The sequence below is a fragment of the Drosophila teissieri genome, chromosome 2L (assembly GCF_016746235.2).
Source record: "Drosophila teissieri strain GT53w chromosome 2L, Prin_Dtei_1.1, whole genome shotgun sequence".
Classification (NCBI taxonomy): domain Eukaryota; kingdom Metazoa; phylum Arthropoda; class Insecta; order Diptera; family Drosophilidae; genus Drosophila; species Drosophila teissieri.
In genome coordinates, this window is record NC_053029.1 from 5970456 (window position 1) to 5988654 (window position 18199).

General features: G+C 47.1%; 4 protein-coding genes across 6 annotated transcripts; all 4 read right to left on the reverse strand.

Annotated features, from left to right (window-relative positions):
- Positions 1-1059: 1059 nt before the first annotated feature.
- LOC122622490 lies at positions 1060-3688 on the reverse strand. The gene has a single exon (XM_043800960.1). It carries the CDS (start codon positions 3195-3197, stop codon positions 1326-1328), a length of 1872 nt encoding a protein of 623 aa, XP_043656895.1. The 5' UTR covers positions 3198-3688; the 3' UTR covers positions 1060-1325.
- Positions 3689-5313: 1625 nt separating this feature from the next.
- Positions 5314-9510, reverse strand: LOC122612394 (ciliary rootlet coiled-coil protein 2). Of its 2 annotated transcripts, XM_043786103.1 has the most exons (6): positions 9370-9510; positions 7322-9314; positions 6807-7237; positions 6211-6741; positions 5844-6002; positions 5314-5788 (listed from the first exon to the last, which is right to left on the reverse strand). In XM_043786103.1, exons 1-6 carry the CDS (start codon positions 9499-9501, stop codon positions 5402-5404), a joined length of 3633 nt encoding a protein of 1210 aa, XP_043642038.1. In that variant the 5' UTR covers positions 9502-9510; the 3' UTR covers positions 5314-5401. The 2 variants fall into 2 exon arrangements, with proteins under 2 accessions (XP_043642038.1, XP_043641952.1); XM_043786017.1 differs by having other exon boundaries at positions 6807-9314.
- A 511-nt stretch (positions 9511-10021) lies between these two features.
- LOC122612505 (lipase 3-like) lies at positions 10022-11890 on the reverse strand. The gene is made up of 5 exons (XM_043786216.1): positions 11709-11890; positions 11357-11482; positions 10759-11298; positions 10542-10697; positions 10022-10484 (listed from the first exon to the last, which is right to left on the reverse strand). Exons 1-5 carry the CDS (start codon positions 11868-11870, stop codon positions 10104-10106), a joined length of 1365 nt encoding a protein of 454 aa, XP_043642151.1. The 5' UTR covers positions 11871-11890; the 3' UTR covers positions 10022-10103.
- A 561-nt stretch (positions 11891-12451) lies between these two features.
- LOC122612270 (chromatin modification-related protein eaf-1-like) lies at positions 12452-16797 on the reverse strand. 2 transcript variants are annotated; one of them, XM_043785890.1, is made up of 5 exons: positions 15322-16797; positions 13816-15150; positions 13189-13728; positions 12966-13121; positions 12452-12910 (listed from the first exon to the last, which is right to left on the reverse strand). In XM_043785890.1, the coding sequence occupies exons 1-5, from the start codon at positions 16780-16782 to the stop codon at positions 12530-12532; spliced, it is 3873 nt and encodes a 1290-aa protein (XP_043641825.1). In that variant the 5' UTR covers positions 16783-16797; the 3' UTR covers positions 12452-12529. The 2 variants fall into 2 exon arrangements, with proteins under 2 accessions (XP_043641825.1, XP_043641737.1); XM_043785802.1 differs by having other exon boundaries at positions 13816-15216.
- Between the last annotated feature and the right edge of the window lie 1402 nt (positions 16798-18199).

Consider the following 18199-nt stretch of genomic DNA (forward strand, 5'->3'; position numbering starts at 1 on the left):
GTTTCCGGGCTGCAGTCGGGTGAAATGCAACAATGCCCGCCATGGCGTCAAATGTTTTACAGCCAGATAAGAAGTTTAATTTATGCGAAAACATGTTTGAAGCTTCTGCCGTCTCCCGTCTGCCGTCTGCCGACGCGACCAGACACCAAATGGTATAAATACAGCTGATAGCCGTGTAGTCTGGCCTCAGGATGTGGCGGGCCTTGACCACGCCCACAGTTCCCACGCCGCCCCCGGCTGCTATTGACCTTGCATGGCGGCAAACTTCAAGCCCCAAGCAAAATCACAGCCCGGCAAAAATTGGCCATAAATTTCGGGGCAAAGTCCCTTTTCCGTTTTTGTGGTTGCCAATGAGCGGAGTTTTTTTCCATGTTGCCGCTACTATTTATTTATTTAGCGCCATGTTTTGTCTAGACTCTCGCTGACTGACACTCTCTCCGATATTTGTCAAGCGATAACTCCTTTTTATGGCCACCCATTGTCTGCACGCTGGCAGTGGCATTGGCGGTGGCAGTGGCAGCTTCATCGGATTTTATGCCACTTCCGTCTGGCTGAAACCAAAAACCAGCGGCCAGAGGAGCGTGCCTCTGCATAAGCAGGCTGGCAATTAAAAGCAAAGATTCCAGACAATTCTGCCACCGCAGTGGGAGTGCGTGTGAGGCGTTGGGTGGCCAGTGGATCGCAATCGCATCATTAATTAAGCCCATGCCCGGAAGTGTTGATAGTTCCTACCACTCCCGCGCTCTGCATCCAGATACATTTTCAGATGCAGACAGCTAGTTGCGGCAACATGTTGCTGGCCGGCATTGCGCCTGCAGCCCAGAAGTATGCAACGAAATCTGTGTGTGTGGGGAACTCATTAAAATGTTTGCGCTTGAGGATATTTCAAATGGCAGAAGGACTGCTTTAAGCCTCTAAAGTGGTGTTCTGCTGCTTAACGTTTCTATTTTGACTTTATTTAGATTACATTTAAGGGATTTTAAGAAGGAAAAGTATGAATTATTTATTCGCTTACTTGATAGGGAATGGCAAAAGGGGGAAAAGAAAAACATGGAGAAGTGCATTCAGATATTTATTATACTACTAGAAAACATATAGAAAAGGTAGATAGATCAAAAATAAATTGCAAATAACACACAGCGCAGCAGGAAGTTGGTTGGGCCAGTGGGAACTCTTCCAGACATCGCACTATTTAGTTTTCAAGTATCCAGAGATCGCGTACTGGAAACCTCCTCCCGGAGGCACCTTCCTCACTTTCCGCGTTGACTAGTACGGTGGCGGCTCCACTTTGCTTTTCATCAGACTTCTCCCACCCACTCCCAAGGTCACTCGTAGAAGACGGGTTGGCCGGGCAATCGGTGCATATTCCGGCGGTGCATGCGTCCCTGCTCGTGCTGCTTCACCGACTTCAGGTGGTTCAGCGTGATGTTGCATGCCTCGCAGTAGAAGGCGGCACACGGATCGTTCAGCGGTGGCGGATGGGTGCCATGCAGGATCTGTAGACCCAACGGCCTTATGGGGGCCAGCGATCCGTTGCCATTGATGCGGTACATGTGCGTGCCATCGAACGGGACCAGACCCATGCCCATCTCCATGCCCCCGGCGGACTCACCCGCATAGGCAATGTGCACCCGTCTGCGGTGACGTGCACCCGCCAGGTGCATGGCCATCTGGGACTCCGAGGTGATGCTCACGTCGCACAGCTCGCACATGCGGTACTTGGCGTCCGTGCGCACCCAGTTGCCCTCCCGATCGTAGAAGCCATCGCCATATGGCCTGATCCTGTGGCGGGCCACCATTCGGTGGCGGCGTCCAAAGAAGTGCTGCTGTGCGTGCGACAACGAGGTCAGCTTCAGGTCGCACAACTTGCAGTAGAAGTCAGATTGGCTGATGGACCCGCCCAAGACGTCCCCATCCTGTCCAGCTAGATTTTCGTAGCACTGACGCACCAGCCACGAGCTGATCCTGCGCTCATGGGCACGCGACGAGTAGTGATCCATGGCATTCTGTCCCGACCGTATGGCCAAGTGACACACGGCACAGTAGTTCCAGCGGAAGAGCGACTGCAGCTCCTGGGCTTTCACCATTGCCTCCTGGCGCATCCGCGGCTCGATCATGGCCACACGACTCTGCAAGTGATTGGGTCTGAATCCGGGTACTGATCCATGTCCCTGACCCAGACGTTGATCTGCGAAGGCCGCCGGCTGATTCTTGTAACCATTCATGGGCTTTCCAGACTCCTGGCTGATGTAACCATTGCCGGATAGATCGCTCACATAGCCGTTGAGTCCCTTGAAGGGGGACGACTCCACCTGGTGGCTCTGATGTTGGAAGAAGTAGTGTTGCTCCCGTCTCACGACACTGGGAGTAATCGGGTTGGGATGGCAGCTGACCAATGGACGATGCAGCTGCTCATTGAGCACATACTCCCCATTGCTGTCCAAGCACAGTTCGGCGACGTGGCGAGGATTGGTCACAATTGGTTTCGCAGGCGCCGGGTAACCATTGATAGGTCGTATCCTGTTGGCGACTATAGACGCATCGTTCTCGCCCAGACAAAGCTGTGGAAAAAGGCTTGTGGAGAGGGTCTCACTTCTGGGCAGGCCCTCCGGCGGACCTTCTGGCACCCAGATGTCCGAGTAGCTCAGCGGACTGGCCTGCTGCTGGTATAGACTGGCCATGAAGTGCGCTCTCAGACTATCCGGTGACTCACTAGTCACGACGGGCTCGCTGAAGGTGGTGAAGTCCGTGGGGCTGCTCTGGCCATCGGTGAAGTGTACCGAAGACTGCATCATCAGCATGGGAGGCGGACCCGTGTTCGATTTCGGTGACCAGCCCATCTCCATAAGGGGGCGACCGTGCATTGGACACGGCGGACGCTCTGGCTGCGGCAGCTTGAGGCCGAGCGATTCCAGGGTTCCGGGCAGCACCAGCTGCTGGCATCGCTGATCCACCGCGTCCAAATCATCGCTGGGCCAGCCCGTGGGCGGCACATTCACCTGGTAGCGGTGCACGGTCTGCTCGTCCGTCCGGCGCAGCTCCACGAGCACGACCACATGACCGGACGGGCAGCGGGGCTGCGGTTGCGGCATGGCGGAGGCCACGCGCACAATGTTCAGGGCGCACTGCTTGGCGATCTGCTCGTGGATGACGGGCAGACGCCTCTGCGGATGCATGTTGAAGCGGTGGGACAACATGTCCTGCGGTGTGGCAACTTCTGTGGATTGTGGATTGCGGATTGTGGATAGCTTACGCACTGGCTGATGGCTTCCCTCCTTGCTTTTGGGGACTTGGCTGGGGAATGGTTGTGCACCTGGTGTCTTAGTTAGCACATCTGGTCCGATTGCGTTGCTCCTTTAATGGCCTCTTTGCTTCTGGGATTTGCTGTCCTTTTTTTTGTTTTGTTAGTTCTTGCACTCAGTCGCTTTTCATAGAAAATAGAGAACTCTGGTCGTCGTTGAAATCAGAAGGGTTTTTTTGATACACTTGGGTCGCGCAAAATTCCTCGACCGCTTCTTATTTTTTTGTGCTACTATTCTAATACGAAATGTTGGCAAAACATTTGAATTTGTTTGGGAATCGGTGTTTAAAATATGTGTGAACGGCTTTTCCACCAGTCGAAAGCTACATAACAAAACGCAAGTATTTTCCGGCCTTGTCTACGATTTAGATGGAATTGTCAGAGCCAGTCGAGATTTTCACTTGTCATTCCCCAGCGTTGCATCTTACTCAGTCCGTGTGGAAAAAGTTCTCTAGTGTTATGTAACTGATAGAGTTGCCACCATCGCAGGCAACTCTACTAGGACTCAACACTAAAAGCCTCCAATTAACAGAAAATCAAGGAAAAATACAAAACTCTTCATAATTTATTCTAAATGACAATCTTTCAGACCAAAGCAAGCTTTCCCCTAAATTTCAATGCCGAATCCTTCAAGGACCAACAAGATCCTTAACACTAAATTGAAATAATACAGCAACTATAGATCAACAAAAATAAAAAAAAAAAAAAAAAAACCTCATAATTATTCTAAATGACAATCTTTCAGACCAAAGCAAGCTTTCCCCTAAATTTCAATGCCGAATCCTTCAAGGACGCGACCTCCTTCAATTCGGGCACCATGGTTGATCCCAAGAGTCCTCTTGACGCACACGTAAATTCCGGGAAATAAGTTGGCAGGGCTTTAAACATTCCCGGGAAAATCCACGCATGTGAAACACACAGGGTACAGCTGCCGACTCGAATATATATACATATGTGTACATATGTGACTGCCTGGGGACATTAAAATAATGTTTAGCGCGTGATTTGGTCGGCGTATCCTTGGCATCAATTGTCAGCTCTCAGCCGGAGGGCAAGTTTATCGGGCGGGGCGGTGCACCTGTGGGAAGGCTTTGGGAGCGGAATGACATCGAGCTCCCCGCTGCCAACATCAATAACACTAATGGGAAAAGGATAAAGATAAGCATTAAATAACACACGTACGCCGGGCCTTTTGGGGCTCACAGTTTGGAATGCCCCACCGAGAAGGGCCTACCGTACGGTGGGTAGTGCTGCCAAGTGGAAATCGCTAGAAATCATAGAAATAGCCAAAGCTATGTTCATATGGTAAATAAATTTTATTAAAATAAAATTATATATGTATGTATGTATATTGAAATTTTCAAATAATATCTGTTTGAATACAAACTACTTAAATTAGTTTTCAGCTATTTTCCAGATTTTTAACTAAGAAAGGAAGGACAAATGCATAAGAAACACAGCCAGCTGAAAAGTAGCCAGTTTGGCAGTGGTGCCCCGAAATTTGTGGGTGGACTGTGCCCCGAGGGCCACGTACGTGGAACAGTTAAGCGACACGTTCCACCTCCCCCGATGCCACACACCCGCGCACCCCTCGGCCATCTTTTGTTTGCTCTGCGCATTTTTCACATTTCACATTTCGCGTTTCCGCTTCCGCTTTTCGCCATTGTCGTGACTCCGCCGAAAGAAATGTGTCACACACGTGAGCAATTTAAAGCCTTGGTACTGGCTTCCTTGCGCCTCATTTCGATTGCAAACTTAATTTGAAAACTTGGCCTCGCGGCGTGTAAATATGCGTTCAGGATGCGAAATTTATGGCAGCGCTTGGGGCCAGGGAAATGCAAATTTTCCCTACTGTTCGTAAGCATTGATTTCTTTTACTTGAGTGATGCTAAAGGAGAGAGAGCTAAAAGCTGGTAAATTGAACGACGTGTTCCCCAAAGGTGCCTCGATTATCAGTGGTTACACTAAGAATGGCACACATTTCAATATAAATAAATATGTATGTACATGCATTTCATAGTTTCACTCTTATGATAGTAAGAATTTTATTGAAATTCTTCGATTGACGAAACCTAACAAGTGTTTTAAGCAGTAATTGTCCTATCCACTGAGATGATCTGACATGTGCCGCAGGACGTGACTGTAGAGTAGGGGACGAACATCCTTGGAGAGCGTGAAGTCGAAGTGGGAGAAGCCTTCGAAACCGACCTTCCTGCTCTCGACGAGATTGGGCAGACGCTCCTGCAGCCGGACCACATCCGAGGTGGAGCCCAGCCAGTCGCCTCCGCCGTGATGGAGCACCACTTTGCTGGTCGTCTGCGAAAGATTGTAGGCTGGTGGCTCGCTGGACTCGTAGCGAACGCGATTCAGGACTGCTCCATGGTCGAAACGCTGGAAATTCAGGTCACCCTGCAGCTGTGCATAGTGGTAGATCTGCTTGGCGGAGGCGCCTTGGGAGGCATGGGCAGCCACAATGGGAGTGAGGGTCTACGGTGCATTGGAGGGGTAATTAAATCACAGAAAAAATAAGCTATATTCTAACCTTATTGAAGCTCTTCCAGTCGAAGCCGCAGAGCACAAAGTCAAAGATGGCGCAGATGCGGCTGGCAATCTCCGATCCGGAGCAAATGTGCTGGCGGAACTGCTTGATGAGCTTCGTTTTGGCTGAGATCTCGTAGCCGCCCAGGAGGTTCAGCAGCATCTATGAAAATGGTCGTATCAAATATATAGCAATTAGATGAGGCTGTAAAGCAGTTAAAATTGCAGATATGTCAACCCTATATCATTTTTTTTGGTGGCAGAGAAATGTCTGTCCATAAATCCAACTAAATCGATAATGTATTGATAAGTTATCAAAAAATCATAATTATAGTGTTATAATATGTTACCAAACAAGAACTCCTACTCACCGAATACTTGCCCTTGAACATTCCGAGGAACTTGAGCACCGGACTGCGGTTCTCCTGCAGATAAACCGTTGGTGAGAGGGCCTGCATTAGATGCACCTTCTTTGCATAATGGGGTCTCTCGCTGTTCATCACGAAGAATGCAGTGGAGCCCTGGGAATGGCCAATGTATTGGATCTTCGGCTTCTTGGTGTGACTCAGAATGTGATCGATGGCAGCCGGCACATCGAACTTGCCGATCTCGTGGAAGGAGAAGTCCCAATACTTTCGTGGTACTTTCGAATTCTCTCGGGAGTATATGTTGCCTCGGGTATTCAGCATCCAGACGTCGTAACCCTTCCGGTAAAGGATATATGCCAGTCCATCCTTGGGCCCAAGTTCCACCCAGGAGGCAGAACTGGCCAATAGGCCATGGACTAGCAAAACTGGCTGAGCACCAGGACGCGGAATGCGATGCAAACAAAGCTTGTAGCCGTCTTCGGAGTTCACGTAATTGGTCTCAGATGGATAGCCGTACTTCTCAATCAGGTCAACCTAATGGTTTCGTTTAAAATGTATTTGAAGCGCTAGGGAACAGAGTAATAGATGTTTCAACTCACAGATGTCAGCTTGGAATTGTCCAAGATGTCCGCCTGGCTGAGGTAATTTGGTGGACTGTCTACTGTGTACACAGAAGTAATCACATTGATTTTAGCATTTTTTAAAGGATTTTGTTGACTCTGTGGATTGGGTTCAGCTAAAGAGTCCCGATATGTGGAAGGCCCATGAATGTGTGATAGCAACTTTGATTGCGACTCTGATCTTGAAGACTGTGACTGCGATTGTGACTGTGATCCTGAAGACTGTGAATTCAGCTGTGACTGCGATTGGGACTGAGATCCTGACGACTGGGAATTACTCTGTGACTGCGATTGGGACTGTGATTTCGAAGACTGGGAATTATGCTGTGACTGCGATTGGGACTGTGATTTCGAAGACTGGGAATTAAGCTGTGACTGCGACTGCGACTGTGATGCAGTTGATTCTGAGCCTAACTGTGACTGCAATTGGGACTGTGATCCAGATGATTGCGAGTTAGTCTGTGATTGTAATTGTGATCCGGAAGACTGTGAATCTAACTGTGACTGAAATTGGGACTGTGATCCAGAAGATTGTGAATTTTGTTGTGAATGTAATCCTAACGGCAATTGTTGTTCAATGGCTGGGATTGCTGGACTTAGCTGGAGGGCAGGAACTAAATTAATAAGATGTTGTTGTCTTTCCAATTGTGCAATGTTACGATCTCTTTCATTGTTATACAGAGGTTGATCTTGTTTGCTATGAGGAGGAACTGAGATATACGGTCTCAGGCGTATACCTCTTGAACGACTCGGAATTATCTCGTAACGAGAATTTGGGTCCTGCTGAGCTGGCCCATTCTGAGATGGAAGTACCGCATACTGAGGTCGTGGCATTGGAAGCGTATCTAAGATATAAGCTGGTTGCTTGGATGCTTGGGGATTCAACTGACCAGAAGCGAGCTGCTGGATGCCAGACTGTTTCAGTGCATCTAACTCTGACTGTTCCTGTGCCTGCGACTGTAAATTAGACTGTAGCTGTGATTTCAACTGATACTGTATCTGTGCCTGCGACTGTGCCTGCTCCTGCGACTGTGCTTGTTGCTGTGCCTGCGACTGTGCGTGTTGCTGTGCCTGCGTCTGTGCCTGCAACTTTGCCTGTTCCTGTGACTGTTTCTGCGACTGTTCCCGCAACTGTGCCTTCAACTGTGCCAGTGACTGTGCATGTATCTGAAACAGTTCCTGCAAGTGTACCTCCGACTGTGCCTGTTCCTGCGTATGAGCCTGCGGCTGTGCCTCCAACTGTGCCCGCAACTGTGCCCATGACTGTGCCAGTTTATGCAACAGTGCCTGCAACTGCGCCTGCGACTGTGGTTGCGACTGTGCCTGTTCCTGCAACAGTGCCTGCAACTGAGCATGTGACAGTGCCAGTGACTGTGTCTGTTCCTGCCACTGCGCCTGTGACTGTGCGTGCGACTGTGTCTGCCACACTGCCTGTTCCTGCAACAGTGCCTGCAACTGTGCATGCGACTTTGCCAGGTACTGTACCAGGTACTGTGCCTGTTCCTGCCACTGCGCCTGTGATTGTGCCTGCGACTGTGCCTGTTCCTGTGTCTGCGACTTTGCCTGCGACTGTTCCCGCAACTGTGCCTCAAACTGTGCCAGTGGCTGTGCATATACCTGCAACAGTTCCTGCAAGTGTACCTCCGACTGTGCCTGTTCCTGCGTATGAGCCTGCGGCTGTGCCTTCAACTGTGCCTCCAATTGTGCCAGTGGCTGTGCCAGTTTCTGCAACAGTGCCTGCAACTGTTCCAGCAACTGTGGTTGCGACTGTGGCTGCCACAGTGCCTGTTCCTGCAACAGTGCCTGCAACTGAGCATGTGACAGTGCCAGTGACTGTGTCTGCTCCTGCCACTGCGCCTGTGACTGTGCGTGCGACTGTGCCTGCCACACTGCCTGTTCCTGCAACCGTGCCTGCAACTGTGCATGCGAATGTGCCAGGTACTGTACCTGTTCCTGCCGCTGCGCCTGTGACTGTGACTGTGCCTGTGCCTGCGACTGTGCCTGCAACTTTGCCTGCGACTGTGCCTGCGACTGTGCCTGTTCCTGCAACTGCGCCTGTGATTGTTCCTGCAACTGCGCCTGTGACTGTGCCAGCGACTGTGCCTGCGACTGTGCCTGTTCCATCAACAGTGCCTGCAACTGTGCCTGTTCCTGAAACTGCGCCTGCGACTGTGCCTGCAACTTTGCCTGCGACTGTGCCTGTTCCTGCAACTGTGCCTGCGACTGTGCCTGCAACTGTGCGTGCGACTGTGCCTGCGATTGTTCCCGCAACTGTTTCTGCAACTGCGCCTCTCGTACCCAAAATGAGATTGGGGACAGGTGGGGCAGAGGTCGAGTAATCGGTTTCCCCGAAAGACGGATAATATCCTTAGGTTGACCTCCCCCTAGAGAAGCATCAGAAGGCAGGATCTGCGACACCAGCTGCGATTGCGATTGAGATTGCGACTGTGTAAGGTTATCCAGATGTTGATCTCCAAATCCATTTTCCTTATATTAAAACATCGGATTATGCAGATGCATAAGATGATCATAAACTGCTTACCAGAATCTGTGAGGGTTTATCCAATCCCCGTGGTTTCATCATAGGATATACTGCCCATTGCTGAGAGTTGCTGGGTACCACATTTCCGAGTACAAAGAGAGCACAGACCGAAAGACCTAATGCGATAGTCATTCCGTTGATAACTTACATTAGAAAGCGAAGAAATCGAAGGTTTATATAGGTTAAGAGATACAAGACCTTGAAATTGAAATATCCATGCTTGGAGTGGATAACTAAATTAACATACTGCTGTTGCATCACTGGAAAACAATTTAACCAAGGTTGCTATCCAGCTGGAAGCCTTGAAAAAATGTTTGTAAGAGAATTATTTAAGATGTTGAATCCTTAAATATAGTTCCCTAGATATACATAAGTAACTACTTAAGCCTTTTGGATCAGTGGTATTATAAAAATTTATGATCTGTACATACGCAAATTTCTGCCTTGAAATTTACTTAGCTCTTTAATATATTAGTTAAGTTAGTTTATAGATTCCCGTATTGTTATATGATCAAGCTTATGTAGTAGTTGTTCCCATACCCCCAGATTGCCTATTACATTACAATACCTGAAACTATTTTTCAAAATGGATAAACATCGTTTTTAAATACCATTAATATCCCTTCTTCCCTCAGATACAGACAATTTGGAATGTGTTGCAAGAAAATCATTTAATTGCTTTGCAAATACATTGGTTTCATTTGTAAACTAAAAGTACAATTAGTTCCCCGCATTTAACGGTTCGAATCGCACAGATTGATTACGCGATCGTACACCAAGGGTCGAACGTCCTTCGAGATCGTGAAGTCGAAGTGAGAGAATCCTTTGAAGCCAATGTTCCTGTTTTCTATGCAGTTGGGCAGGCTTCGCTCGAGTCGAGAGACATCCGATTCGGATCCCAACCAGTCGCCATCTCCGCGGTGAAGGGCCACCTTGGACAGAGCCAGTGAAAGGTTGTACAGTGGTGGCAGGATGGATTTGTATCGTAGCTTATTCAGAATGAGCCCGTAATTGTATTTCTGAAAAACAGACGAGCCCTGCAGCTGGGCAAAATGATAGATCTGCTTGGCGGATGCTCCCTGTGAAGAATGGCCTTCCAAAATGGGGGATAGTGTCTACAAAAAAAATGTAATTATAACCGATTTAACCCGAATCAGTGACAAGTTTTCTACCATATTGAAGCTGTTGAAGTTAAATCCGCAGACCACGAATTCAAAGATGGCGCAAATGCGACTGGGAATAAGCTTGTCACAGATGTGCTGACGAAACATGTTAATGATCTTGTTCTCCAGGGAGATCTTATGGCCGCCAAGGAAATTTAACAACACCTATTGAAAGAAATGATGAACTTTAAATAAATATAATAATCTTGGAATTTTCTGCACTCACTGTGAAGCCGCCTGCAAATAATTTCATGAACTTGAGTGCTGGACTGCGAATTTCTTCCATAAAAACTGATGGCGAGAGGGACTGCATCAGCGAAATCTTGGCGGCGTACTCGGGCCTTTCACTGCACATCACAAAGAAGGCCGTGGATCCCTGCGAGTGACCAATGTACTGGATGCGCGCCATCTTGGTCTGCAGCAGAATCAAGTCGATGGCTGCAGGGAGATCGTACAGCCCTATCTCGTGGAAGGAGAAGTCCCAGAAGTCCTGGTCCTTCTGGCGACCGGCCTGGCGCTCCTCGGAGTAGATGTTGCCCCTGGTGTTCAGCATCCAGACGTCGTATCCGCTTTGGGACAGGATGTAGGCCAGACCCTGAGAGGGTCCGAACTGCACCCAAGTGGCCGAGCTGGCCATCAGGCCATGGACCAACAGGACGGGTATGGCTCCAGGTCGCGGAATTCGATGTAGGCAGAGTTTGTAGCCATCGGAAGTGAATGCGAAATGGGTCTCTACTTGAATTCCGTATTTTTGGATCAGTTTCGGCTGTCAAACGATAGAAAAATATATATATATATGGAATCTCTTGAGAGGAATGGCTCACCGTCTCCAACTTGGCGACAATATTGATTTCCGCTTCAGAAATGTATTGGGGGTAACTGGCTTGCTCACACTTTGAACATGACCTTGGTTGAGGTTCTGAAGAAAGGAAATCATCAGATTTTGGGAGCTGAAATGGGAATTATGCATGAATAAGATTCCTATTAAAAGCTTGCGATTGTAGTTTATAGCTGATTGGGTTGGTCCTTGCAATAAACTTTGAGACGGTGCTTAGGTTTTCCAGTGCAGTGAAGCATAGGTGTGCTAACTACTGTGTGTACTATTCCGACTTCCAAATAGAAAATTATCGTTCTAGATCCAGCTGATCCTTTACTGATTTGCATCCTTGTGTTTACCTGATTCTGTGATCGTGCCAGTGGTACTAGAGGTACTAGAGGTTCTTCTCCTATAATCGTATTGGATGGATGTATAGGAACTATAACTAGCTGAGGCTTACTGGGTACCACAGTACCGAGTAAAATTATTGAACAGATCGCCCACTTAAATGCGATCGCCATTCCGTTTCTTGATTCCTGTTTACTCTTGAAGGCATGGAATAAAATCGAACTCTTTTATAGGTTAAATGATAAAATACCTTGAAATTAAAATATTCATGCTGGGAGTGAATAACTAGATTAACATATCGATTGAGCATCACTAAAGGAATATTTAACAAAGGTTAACAGCTCACAGAGTAACCTTGGAACAGGCTCTTCTAAAGTGTTTAATAATTTTTAAATTCGTAGTTCCTGTCGGTAAATACATTTATTGCATTCGCAACTGATTTCGTAACATGAGTAAATTTTTAAGCGACTTTAATTCAAATGTTTCGTTATGCTTTAGTTTTTATGATTGATTTGTGAGATAATAAAATAACGCGGTTCTAAAAAAAAACCGAAACAATTCTATATTACGAGAGATTCACTCTAAACACCGCTGCCTTACATTTTTTGTCAGTTTATTTACTTGCATTTATAGACTTCCATAAGAAAAGAACTTCCTTTTGCACCATTGAAAATTTTAAAATATTAGCTTATTCTTTATTTTTCCAAGTACGAATTGTATTTATTGCCGAGCCCTTAAATAAAGACAATATGAATTCTGTGCTAAGCAAATCGGATAATTGCTTTGCTAATATTTCATTTGTAAACTAAAAGTACAATTAGTTTTCCAGCATTTAACGGTTCGCACCGCACAGATTGATTACGCGATCGTACACCAAGGGTCGCACGTCCTTCGAGATCGTGAAGTCGAAGTGAGAGAATCCTTTGAAGCCAATGTTCCTGTTCTCTATGCAGTTGGGCAGGCTTCGCTCGAGTCGAGAGACATCCGATTCGGATCCCAACCAGTCGCCATCTCCGCGGTGAAGGGCCACCTTGGACAAAGCCAGTGAAAGGTTGTACAGTGGTGGCAGGATGGAGTTGTATCGGATCTTATTCAGAATGAGCCCGTAATCGAATTTTTGGAAAACAGACTTGCCCTGCATCTGGGCGAAGTGATAGATCTGCTTGGCGGAGGCTCCCTGCGAAGCGTGACCTTCCAAAATGGGGGACAGTGTCTGCAAAAAAAGTCATATTAACCCATGAAGCCCAAGTCAGTAACCAGTTGTTTACCATATTAAAGCTGTTGAAGTTAAATCCGCAGACCACGAATTCAAAGATGGCGCAAATGCGACTGGGAATAAGCTTGTCACAGATGTTCTCACGAAACATGGTAATGATCTTGTTCTCCAGGGAGATCTTGTGGCCGCCTAGCAAATTCAGCAGCATCTATAATAGGAAATACATATGGTGCTATACATAAATGAAATACCATTTAAGGATCTCCAGTTCTTACTGTGAAGCCACCCTGAAGGATTCCTATGAATTTGAGTGCTGGGCTGCGTGTTCCTTCCATATAAACTGTTGGCGAGAGGGACTGCATCAACGAGATCTTGGCGGCGTACTCGGGCCTTTCACTGCACATCACAAAGAAGGCTGTGGATCCCTGGGAGTGACCAATGTACTGGATGCGCGCCATCTTGGTCTGCAGCAGAATCAAGTCGATGGCTGCAGGGAGATCGTACTGCCCGATCTCGTGGAAGGAGAAGTCCCAGAAGTCCCGGTCCTCCTGGCGACCGGCCTGGCGCTCCTCGGAGTAGATGTTGCCCCTGGTGTTCAGCATCCAGACGTCGTACCCGCTTTGGGAGAGGATGTAGGCGAGACCCTGAGAAGGTCCGAACTGCACCCAAGTGGCCGAGCTGGCCATCAGGCCATGGACCAACAGGACGGGTATGGCTCCAGGTCGCGGAATTCGATGTAGGCAGAGTTTGTAACCATCGGAAGTGAATGCGAAGTGGGTCTCCACTTGAATTCCGTATTTTTGGATCAGTTTCGGCTGTCAAACGACAGAAATATATATAGGGACCTACGTTATAGTATCTGCATGCTGTCTGAGTGGAATCTCTTGAGAGGAATGGCTTACCGTCTCCAACTTGGCGACAATATTGATTTCCGCTTCAGAAATGTATTGGTATCTCGCTTGAATTCCTGAATAAAGGACATCATCAGACTTGGGACCCTGCGAACTTTCTACTTGCGATTTAAGTTTTGATTGCGACCGCCCGACCCTTTGGAAGAGAACTTCTGAATTCGATGAAGTCTGTGATTGTGATTGTGATTGATCTTGCCCTTGGATTTGGGCATGGGCTTGAGTTAGTGATTGTGTAAGCGCTTCAACTGTTTGAGCTTGGGCGTGTTGCTGTGATTGAGCCAGTGGATGACCAGAGGCTTGAGCCTGTGAATCAAGTTGATCTTGTATTTCAGCTTGGGCTTCATGTAGTGAATGGTCCACAACGGAATCTTGAGCTAGATTCTCATTTTGATATAGTGATTGGTCCACAACATAATCATCATCAGCATGAAGTTGTTGTTGCTGTGGTGATTGAGGTAGAGATGCGGCTAGACCTTGAGCTTCAGATTGCGATTGAGATGGCTGCGGAAGTAGAGAATGCGCTTGCCCCAAAGTTTCACTTATAGCAAGAGGTTGAACGTTTGATTGAGACTGAACCCCTGACTGCTCTTGCTCTTCCACTTGAGCTTGAGCTAGATGAAGTGAATTATCCACTGCTTGTAATTGAGCTTGAGATTCTGATTGAGATTGCCGCTGAAGTTGCCCCTCCGCTCGATCGAAAGCTTCATTAGCGATTTGGTCTTGTTTTTCGTATTGATCAGCTAATGCAACGTACGGCTGAAATTCGTCTGAAGTGGTATCTTCAGATTGATCCTCTTCTTGAAGTTGTGGTTGCTGTACTGGTTGAATAGGTGGAGTTCCTTGAGCTTGAGCCGCAGATTGATATTGAAAATGCGCTTGTTCAAGCGTCTGATCGAGAGCTTGAGCTTGCGCTTGAGCTTGAGCCCGTGATTGAGAGTTATTCTGTGACAGAACTTGCTTTAGTACTTCGTTTTGGGCTTGATGAAGTGATTGATCTACGGGGTCTTCTCGTGCTTGACCCTGTGCTTCAAGCAACGATTGCTGTGCTGGTGGAGGCAGTGCTATTCCTTGTAAGTGAGGCACAGATTGATATTGATCATGCGCCGCTTCCAGAGCCTCATCGACAACTGCAGCTTGCGATTGAGCTTGAGCCTGTGATTGATTGTTGGTCTGTGACAGAACTTGCCTTAGAACTTCAGATTGGGCTTGATGAAGTGATTGGTCTACGGGGTCCTCTTTTGCTTGATCCCCTGCTTGAACTAGCGATTGTTGTTCCTGTGTCTGAGATTGAACTTGCGATTGTTGTTCCTGTGCCTGTGATTGAACCAGCGATTGTAGATCCTGTGCCTGCGATTGAACTTGCGATTGTTGATCCTGTGCCTGTGATTGAACCAGCGATTGTATTCTGTGCTGCGATTGACTTGGATTGTTTTTTTGTTCTTGTTGTTTTTTTTTTTTTTTTTTTGTTGATTGTTGTTTTCTGTGCTGTGATTGAACTTGCGATTGTTGTTCCTGTGTCTGCGATTGAACTTGCGATTGTTGTTCCTGTGTCTGCGATTGAACTTGCGATTGTTGTTCCTGTGCCTGTGATTGAACTAGCGATTGTAGTTCCTGTGCCTGTGATTGAACTTGCGATTGTTGATCCTGTGCCTGTGATTGAACCAGCGATTGTAGTTCCTGTGCCTGCGATTGAACTTGCGATTGTTGTTCTTGTGTCTGCGATTGAACTTGCGATTGTTGTTCCTGTGCCTGTGATTGAACTAGCGATTGTAGTTCCTGTGCCTGTGATTGAACTTGCGATTGTTGTTCCTGTGCCTGTGATTGAACTTGCGATTGTTGTTCCTGTGTCTGCGATTGAACTTGCGATTGTTGTTCCTGTGTCTGCGATTGAACTTGCGATTGTTGTTCCTGTGCCTGTGATTGAACTTGCGATTGTTGTTCCTGTGCCTGTGATTGAACTAGCGATTGTAGTTCCTGTGCCTGCGATTGAATTTGCGATTGTGCTTGCTCTTCATCCTCTGATGTATCTTCCGATGACTGTGGTGATTGATTTATAGCCTCAGCTTGTGATTGAGCTTGAACCTGCGATTGGGATTGCCCTTGTGTAAGCTGTGATTGAGCCAGTCTTAGTCCTTGTCCTTGGCTCTGTGATTGAGATTGCGTTTGCGCCTGCCGTTGATTAAGAGCTTCAGCTTGAATCAGTGATTGAGCCTGCTCTGAATTTTGAGCTTGTGCTTGGTTCGTAACATCAGATGCTTGATCTTCTTGATTCTGATCTTCCAGAAACTGAACTCTAGTTTGATTCAGTGATTGTTTAAGCTCGGACTGTTGTTGTGATTGAGCCAGTCCTTGAAGTTTTTCTTCATATGTAGTTGTACTTCTGGCTCCTTTTTTTTGATATGATTGATACAGTCCTTGGCCTCGAGCCTGCGATTGGGATTTAATTCGATTCGATTGACTCAAAGCATTCCTAAGAAGTTTCATATACAAATCTCGCATATCTGTTCTTGATGTTGTCGAACTCCGTATTAGTTGTATTTGAGAAGGGGTGAAGTTTCGTAAAAGCTCCTTTAGTGTAATACCCGGATTGTATAGTCGATTTGTAAAACGATCTACAAGAAAATATTTCACATCACCAATGGACTTCGGCTCCGGCTGGTCTTTGTCAAGAATTATTTGAATGTTGACAGTTGGCAGCTTTAACTTCAGTTGGCTTTCCAGGTTAAATAAGTAATCCGGGTTATCCTCTGCAATGGATTCCCTTTGTTCGCCCAACTTTCTACCATCGTTTGTTGATTGCGGATCGCCATAGACGCTCACTAAACTATCAACCGCAGGAAGTATTGGAGCGCTTATAAGATTGTTTATTTGATTGGTTATATCGAGAATTCCCTCGCTGGCTCTCACTCGAAATATCGCCAAGAGTGCGACGAATGCGTAGTGGAATCCCAACAGCATTCTGAAACAACTTTGAGCAGCGAATCGGAGAGGAACCTTTTATAGGCTCGCAAATAAAATGGCATGAAATTGATAACACATGGATTAAAGCGATTTTAAATGGATTATCTCTCGTTGTTACATCACAGGTGGCAAGCGAATTGGGGCAGCGAGAATGGCAGGTTTCTAAAAAAAACATTTTTTTGTTAAAAATCTTGGAAATGCTCTCAGAAAGAGTGGTTTTTATATAAACTTAGAGTAGCTTTATTTTAGCTTCCCTGTTAGTCATTTAAATCGAACTTATATAACTAATCAAAAAGAGGCCCTTGAATATCTATGTTTACTTATTGCAATAACCATTTAAAATCATAAAAAGTGGAACTCAACTTTACAGAAGAACCATGGAGAATTCAACGCGCTTTTGTGCAAGGAAAGTTGCTGAACTTTTGCCAATCTAATTGCACAAGTGCACGAGGCGCAACCGTTATTATCCTGGGTCCTTGTTTCGTCCTTGTTCCGGTGGCGTTGGCAAATTCACGCCACTCGCTTGTTTGCGCAAATTTGATTATCAAAATACCCAAGGAGAGTGCAGCCGCGGTCGCAAAAGTCGCGCAAAGAAGTCGCGAAAGGACGAAGGACGAAGGAGGAAGGATAATGCCATGTCGCCGCATTAGCGCCTCTGCTGGGTTGGGGTGGGCGTGGTCGTCGTACCGTGAAACAAGCTGGAAATTGAGTTTGCCTGGTGTCCTTTCCTTGCGCCCCTTTAATGCCACCCCCTGTTGGCCATTTTCCAGCCCTTTTGCCTGCCGGGCTGATTAAAGCTCCATGCCAACTTGCGGTGATTTGCGCTCATTCTCTTTTTTTTCTGGCACATCATTTGGATGCAGTGGCGCCCTGCACAAATGGGGCATTAAGCCCTCCGATGTCGGGACCTGACATATATTAAATTTCATCTCGCCGTCAGTCGGATTCGGATTCAGATGCGGATGCGGAATCGGGCGCCTAATGAAGGTTAAGCAACTTTTAATGTCCCGGCCCAGGCCATTTTGCAGACCATTAAATGTTTCGCCTGGCAATATGCCATATGTTTGCCAGCATGGACATAAGCCCCATGTCCGGAAAATGTTCGCTACGTTCTGCGAAAAACTTTACTTATCATTTCAGCGCCGAAAGCCATAAAGACGCTCGCTAAGTCTGCGTGTGTTTGTGATGACACGACGATGACAGTAATCGTAATCCTAGTCATGGTAATGATGACACTGGAGCGCTCTAACCATATAACCATATAAGCATATGGCGGCTGGCGGTTGGAGGTTGGGATCCAGGAATCAGGCTGGGCAGACACTTAACGGTCATGTGGGGAGGGCTAACGAGCGATTTCACCCTTTATGGCCAGCATTTGGATGCCATCGGTTATCGGATTCCGTCACGAGTATTT

What these genes read in the sequence shown, in the direction of transcription:
- LOC122612394 (XM_043786017.1), bottom strand. Translation starts at nt 9,501, where the DNA reads ATGACTATCGCATTAGGTCTTTCGGTCTGTGCTCTCTTTGTACTCGGA. An exon ending in ACAATTCCAAGCTGACATCT is followed by an intron (nt 6,742 to 6,806) that starts GTGAGTTGAAAC and finishes CGAAACCATTAG; the next exon opens with GTTGACCTGATTGAGAAGTA. An exon ending in ACTGGAAGAGCTTCAATAAG is followed by an intron (nt 5,789 to 5,843) that starts GTTAGAATATAG and finishes AATGCACCGTAG; the next exon opens with ACCCTCACTCCCATTGTGGC.
- LOC122612270 (XM_043785802.1), bottom strand. Translation starts at nt 16,782, where the DNA reads ATGCTGTTGGGATTCCACTACGCATTCGTCGCACTCTTGGCGATATTT. An exon ending in CACAGGAACAACAATCGCAA is followed by an intron (nt 15,217 to 15,321) that starts GTTCAATCACAG and finishes ATACAATCGCTG; the next exon opens with GTTCAATCACAGGCACAGGA. An exon ending in TTGTCGCCAAGTTGGAGACG is followed by an intron (nt 13,729 to 13,815) that starts GTAAGCCATTCC and finishes GTCGTTTGACAG; the next exon opens with CCGAAACTGATCCAAAAATA.
- LOC122622490 (XM_043800960.1), bottom strand. Translation starts at nt 3,197, where the DNA reads ATGTTGTCCCACCGCTTCAACATGCATCCGCAGAGGCGTCTGCCCGTC.
- LOC122612505 (XM_043786216.1), bottom strand. Translation starts at nt 11,870, where the DNA reads ATGGCGATCGCATTTAAGTGGGCGATCTGTTCAATAATTTTACTCGGT. An exon ending in TATTTGCAGGCGGCTTCACA is followed by an intron (nt 10,698 to 10,758) that starts GTGAGTGCAGAA and finishes TTCTTTCAATAG; the next exon opens with GTGTTGTTAAATTTCCTTGG. An exon ending in ACTTCAACAGCTTCAATATG is followed by an intron (nt 10,485 to 10,541) that starts GTAGAAAACTTG and finishes TTTTTTTTGTAG; the next exon opens with ACACTATCCCCCATTTTGGA.